General features: G+C 41.2%; 1 protein-coding gene across 1 annotated transcript; it reads left to right on the top strand.

The window, feature by feature from the left end:
* The first annotated feature begins 1,580 nt into the window (after positions 1–1,580).
* LOC105559557 (arylsulfatase B-like) lies at positions 1,581–5,924 on the top strand. Its single transcript, XM_012007938.1, has 8 exons — positions 1,581–1,949; positions 2,323–2,496; positions 3,272–3,484; positions 3,550–3,799; positions 3,963–4,142; positions 4,459–4,725; positions 5,055–5,328; positions 5,439–5,924. Exons 1-8 carry the CDS (start codon positions 1,596–1,598, stop codon positions 5,605–5,607), a joined length of 1,881 nt encoding a protein of 626 aa, XP_011863328.1. The 5' UTR covers positions 1,581–1,595; the 3' UTR covers positions 5,608–5,924.
* Positions 5,925–6,433: the final 509 nt, after the last annotated feature.

Raw genomic sequence — 6,433 nt, 5'->3', positions numbered from 1 at the left:
TACGAACGTTTCGAGCCCTTTTTTTGGGTCATCTTCAGCGTTGAACTACTTGTTACTTGTTAAAATATTCGTATTAAATGTATATGTATATAAAGTCATTTTTGTTAAAAAGTGTCCGTGGTTTTTACATTTGTAAAGCAGCGCTTGGCGGTTGTCTAGATCATCTTTGACTGTTGTCATGTCGTGACGCACCAGTAACGAGTCTTGTTGGTTGTGAGCTCTATTAATTATGAATTACTTGTGTGATTAAATTCTGTTCCGAATTATTGTATTTGTGTAACTAGTTACCTGTGGTCAGTGGTAGTAATGGACTTTTTGATCCAGTAACGGTACGCAGTGTGTTTTCTCGGACTGGTGTTAATGTCTTAACGATCGAAACCACAATGACAAATCGTCATTGCCAAGCTGAAACTCTAACTTGGTTCCGTTATTGCCCGTCATTGTGTGAATAGTGTTATTTCCTTGCCTATTATCGTTCTCGTCTTCAACGTCCTTCTTGTTATGTTCTGCGGCTCGCCTGATGTTTACTTCCTCTATGTGAGCGCGTAGGACTCTGCGTAATTCGTCGATGTTAGCATTGGCCTCAAATTTAATTTCTAATTTTTGCAGTATTTGAGTTAATTGCGCTTTTTTCAATTCTTGGATCCACGACGTTTTCGTATAGTCAATTATGTCTTTACTTGATCCCGACATTCGAACGAAATCTTTTCATTAATTACCGTTTGCTCTACTCGTTTTCTTAATTTTCCGTCTACTCCTTACTTCCGTCTACTCTGTCGCTGACTCCGCTGATAATTAATCGTCGAGTCTTCTTACCGAACCTGTCCTTGTATTACTCCCGCGAATTCCGAGAATTCCTCTTCCCGCGTGCCTCGTATACTGCGGTTCACGAATGCTACGTTAGAAACGTTAATTTTCCACAAAATATGCACTTGGGTTCGACAAACATTGTCCTCGTCGCCAATTGTTACGTGCTGTGTCGCACAGTAACGTACTCTCCCGTTGGGAGCCCGGATATATTACAGGAGTATTTATTCCTTTTAATAACAAAGATAATGTCATATGTCCGTTTAACTTTCTTATGTCATGCGTATCGTTTACAATGTAATATGGCGGTTCAACTGAAATTATATAAATTTTATTAAATGGAAATTAAATAAAATATCAAAAATATGAAAGTAATTATATATATGTAATATACAATATATATATGTGTGTATGTGTGTGTGCGCGTGTGCGTGCGTGCGTGCGTGCGTGCGTGCGTGCGTATGTGTTATATATATATATATATGAAATATATGCAGGCATATATTTCATATATATTCTAATATATCTATTTTATATATTAGATTATGTGTTAAAAATATATTTTGCATATATTATGTAAATATATAGTATTTTCTTATATTTCTTCTATATAATAGGAGGCAAATAATGATTTAATTAGTTATATGCATTCTTATATTTTATATATACATTTATATATATTAAAGTATAAGTATTGATATATTATATAATATATTTTGGGATATATACTTTTTCATGGGGGTAGACTAAATGTCGACTTAAAAAGTTGACTTCAAGGTGACTAAAAAATGTCGACTATCAGCCGGCAAACAGTCATTTGTGCTATGTGGGAAGATGAGAGGTTCCCCACTATTCTCATCCGGGAAAAGACGGCTCGGAAGACAGCCGCGAGCGGAGAAGATAGATCGTGCAGCCGGTCGCCGCACACGCGCCTGAAGGTTCACTTTGCCTTCTCGAGGAAGAATCGCGAACCGATTTCACGAGGAACGCGACGCGCTCTGGTCCAAGGGGAAGCGGGAACGATGCGTCCTCCACCGGGATTCGTGCAGTGGACGTCGTCCCTAGTCCTATTGTTCGCGCTCACGGTCCGCGCGACTTCGACGAAGCAGCCGAATATTGTCTTTATTCTGGCGGACGATTTGGCAAGTTGTCTTTCAAGGTTTGCGATAAGTTACACCTGGTCCAAAAGACCGGACGCCTCGAAAATAATGGGTTGTTAGTATGAAGACACAACGTATGAAGACTCTGTCAGGCGAGACAACTTCTGTCTAGTCCTCATTTATGTGCCGACTGGAAAGGCGTAAAGAAAGGCGAGAGATGTTAAACGCCTACAATAGGTAAAGACTAAATAGAGAAATCTTAGGGCCTGAGCAGAATGGCTGTCTCGTACTCTTAAGGCGTAAGACAGTTATTGTGCGTTAAATATCTAGACAAATCGCAACAAGGGAAACTGTTAACTTAAGGACATAAATGATATCTCAAGTTAACGTTTAGATTTAGTCTCATTTTCATCAGGGATGGAATGACGTCGGCTTTCACGGTTCCGGTCAGATCCCAACGCCGAATATCAACGCACTGGCGTACTCCGGGCTGCTTCTCGATAGATATTATGTCAATTCGATTTGCACACCGTCCAGAAGCGCTCTGATGACCGGCAAATATCCTATTCACACTGGAATGCAGCACGGCGTAAGTGACGCTTTCGCAACATTTCTTGCGTCGTTATTTATCAAGAGTGTAAAACACGTAATATTGAAAACAGATAAGATAATCGAGCACAAATGAGAACAATAGGCAGTGAGCTCTACAATACGATCGAACTTATTCGCTTTGAACCTAAATTTGTCCCTTTCTTTCAATCTTACGAAATAAATTTGTTTATTAAAATCACGATAGTTCGCTGGTATTGTCAGTTTCTTTTAACCGCGGCTGCACCTGTCAGTGAATAAACGCGATTGAGAGCTATCAGTTGGCGGAAACGTTAATTGTTGTTCTGTTTGCAACACGGAGCACAAAAGGAAATATTGTGTGCTTGCACTTTTGCCTCGTTGACCTGGATAGTTCAATTGGAAATTATCACATCGAGAGATTACTACTTTATTTGCATACACGTTTTCAACGCTATACGCGCGTATCCACATGCAAAGCCGACAAAGGACCGCACGGACGGTCAGCTCAAAGCATCCCTTTCATTATCGTGCAAATTAACGACGCCGGCTGAATAATACTCCGTTACAAGTTTCTAATTTGTACTTTAAGATAATTTCGGCAAAGATTAGAGCTTCTTTAACTCCATAAAAATGTGGTGAACATTTGAGAGACGATCTTTTTAGATAACGCGTCCCCTGCCACCCACGAATATTAATGCGACTGACAAGATTCTAATTGAGTTGCCCGTGAAGCGGCACATTATTGTGAACACAGGAATTTCTAGTACAACGCGCGGACTTGTTGAATAATTCAGGTTCTCAAAGGTGCGGAGCCGAGAGGATTGCCACTCCACGAGAAACTCTTGCCGGAACATTTGCGCGAGCTTGGATACAGCACGCACATCGTCGGCAAATGGCACCTAGGATTTTACAAGAAGGAGTACACCCCGACTTACAGGGGATTCGACACCCACACCGGCTTCTGGACGGGTCATCACGATTATTTCGATCACACGGCCGTTGAAAACGTGAGCGATTACACGAGTAAACAGGGTCTTTGTTATTTGAATGCGATAATGCGATAAAAATGCAGCCTTATTGGGGCTTGGACATGAGACGGGGCATGGAACCGGCATGGGATCTGCACTGCCAATATTCCACGGACATTTTCACGAAGGAGGCGATGAGATTGATCGACGAGCACAATTCCAGTCGACCGATGTTCCTATATCTGGCCCACGCAGCCGTGCACTCCGGTAATCCTTATAATCCGCTTCCGGCGCCGGATGAGGAGGTCGCTAAGTTCAATAATATCTTCGATTACAATCGAAGGCGTTTCGCAGGTAACCAACGAGTGACTCGAACGTAGATAGAAATGTAATATAAAATAGATCTTCGCTTAGAGAGAAAATATCATTATATTAAGTATAGATTCTTAAGGAATGGGACTGAAATATATTATATACTAATAGCGTAAGCGGACTGATAATCTTGGAATACTGCTAGGTATGCTGAGTAAGCTAGATCAATCGGTAGGCCAAGTAGTTGAAGCTCTGCGGAAGAAAGACATGCTGCGAGATAGTATAATCATCTTCTCGACAGACAACGGTGGGCCTGCTGCTGGATTTAATTTGAATGCAGCGTCTAATTGGCCACTGAGAGGGGTCAAAAATACTCTTTGGGAAGGTGACTTTATTCGACTATCGATCAACTAAATTAGACGGTTGTGCAAACTTTTTTTAATTGCAATTAAGACGTCTCGATTAACGAGCATCTGCTCGGCAAGAAAATATCTTTCGAATTTTTCTCAATCATATGCTTTTTGTATTCGTTGTATATCGTAATTGGTGCATCTGTATTTTTAAGAACCCGAATTAATTAAGACTTTATTGGACGAATTAACTATGTTATGGAGGTTTAATTTTAAAAATCACGACTTTAGAAGCTGCCTTTAATTTGCGACGTCCGTTAACGAACAATCTTTTCAATTATATTATCGCAGGCGGCATCAGAGGTACAGGATTAATATGGTCACCCAAACTGGTGCGACCTGGCCGAGTAAGCAGGCAGATGTTACATATTACTGATTGGCTACCGACGCTGATAGCGGCCGCCGGCGGTGATCCGGCAAACTTAACTATCGACGGCATGAATATGTGGTATGCGCTAAGCGAAGATACCGAATTACCGCGCACGAGCATTCTCCACAACATTGATGATATTTATGGCGTGTCTGCCATTACGGTCGGCGACTGGAAGCTCATCCAGGGTAAGACCCGTTCTACGATACGTCATACGTCGGGGCGTAGCAAAGAAATTGAAGAGAAATCTTGCCATTGGACCATCGGCTACGTTCTGACATCCGACAGTGACATACGACGTATTGTAGAACAGGCCTAAGAAAGTTTCTAGCCACCAAAAGTATATTCTGTTCCGCAACGAGCTATTGTAGGTTTGGAAACCGCGGGGAGTGTATCTCTTGTCTTTCCTCTTCTCATTCTTGATGTTTATTTAAGACAGAACACGATATACCTGTGGAAAAATATGAGAAATGTATGTATATGATAAATAGTCAATTCAATTCGGTTTTCCGTCTAGGATCTACTTATAAAGGAACGTGGGACGGATGGTACGGTCCATCCGGTAGGGAGTGGGTCTACGACGTGGACGGCGTGATCGACAGCACGGCGGCACATGCCATCGCCAGTGTGGGATTGGGTGTCACTACGGAAGCTGTTCGGATGCTGCGGGAAAACGCGATGATCAAGTGCCCGCCGCGGAATGATAGTCTACCCAGCTGCAAGCCGTTGGAAGAAGCGTGCCTCTTCAACATCTATCAGGATCCTTGTGAAGATAACAATCTTGTTAAACAGTGAGTGGAATACGACTTCGATGGAATTCCGTCGCGAAATTTTGTTCTATTTTAACTCGCGTTCGAACGCTCGTGATTACATTGCCCTGCCTTTTTATTCGCGTCAAAAGGTTTCCAACGATCATCAGGAAACTGCAGGACGAACTGAAGAAGTTCAACAACAGTGCAATTCTACCTGGAAATCTTCCGTGGGACAGTAAGGGCGATCCGAGTCTGTGGGATCATACATGGAACAACTTCGGAGATTACATTAATGTCATGATGAGCGCTGCAACCTGATCGAATACTGTAATCTCAAGGATATTATCTTCGTTTCCCTGCAGAGTGATATATAATACGTATAAGGATTACGCCAGAAAATGTGCTGCTCATGTTAGTCCATATTTGTTATGTTACGAAGAGATCTATACAACTATAAAGATATTTAGTCTTTGTTTCTTTACCTTCGTCTGTATGCGTCGTCATAAAAAAAATGCATGTCATCGATAAAGTATAAAAATATCCAGCAACGTTAAATTAGAGACCTTATTTTATTTGTAATGCGATTTGACCCTATGTATTTTATTGCTAAATTTTTAATATAATTTTAGAAAAAACATGCATGTATATATATATATGTACAGGGTGTTATGTAATACCCGCATCAACGCTTATTATGGGATAGAGTGGACTAGACTAATTGTAAGTCGAAAAGTTCTCTACCATTTTGTAATTTTCGCAAAAGTCAGCGAGTTATTAATTATTAAAAATTGCTGTTTTAGGCCGGCCCACTGCCCAATTCAAACGTGCGGCGAGATCGATCGATCGTTACAACTCTCTGCGCGCCTAGTAACGATCGATCGATCTCGCCGCACGTTTCAATTGGGCAGTGGGCCGGCCTAAAACAGCGATTTTTAATAATTAATAACTCGCTGACTTTTGCGAAAATTGCAAAATGGTAGAGGACTTTTCGACTTAGTCTAGTCCACTCTATCCCACAATAAGCGTTGATGCGGGAATTACATAACACCCTGTATACATTGCGTTCGCTATGTTCATTAGTTACATCACTTTGCACTCATAAAGAATAGTACAAGAAAGCATCTTTCAAAGAGAAGATAAGTAG

This window comes from Vollenhovia emeryi, unplaced genomic scaffold (assembly GCF_000949405.1).
Source record: "Vollenhovia emeryi isolate VEMERY1.0 unplaced genomic scaffold, V.emery_V1.0 DF939265.1, whole genome shotgun sequence".
NCBI lineage: Eukaryota > Metazoa > Arthropoda > Insecta > Hymenoptera > Formicidae > Vollenhovia > Vollenhovia emeryi.
This window is presented reverse-complemented; position numbering and strand designations above follow the sequence as displayed.

What these genes read in the sequence shown, in the direction of transcription:
- LOC105559557 (XM_012007938.1), top strand. Translation starts at nt 1,596, where the DNA reads ATGTCGACTATCAGCCGGCAAACAGTCATTTGTGCTATGTGGGAAGAT. An exon ending in CAATCGAAGGCGTTTCGCAG is followed by an intron (nt 3,800 to 3,962) that starts GTAACCAACGAG and finishes GAATACTGCTAG; the next exon opens with GTATGCTGAGTAAGCTAGAT. An exon ending in CGACTGGAAGCTCATCCAGG is followed by an intron (nt 4,726 to 5,054) that starts GTAAGACCCGTT and finishes TTTTCCGTCTAG; the next exon opens with GATCTACTTATAAAGGAACG.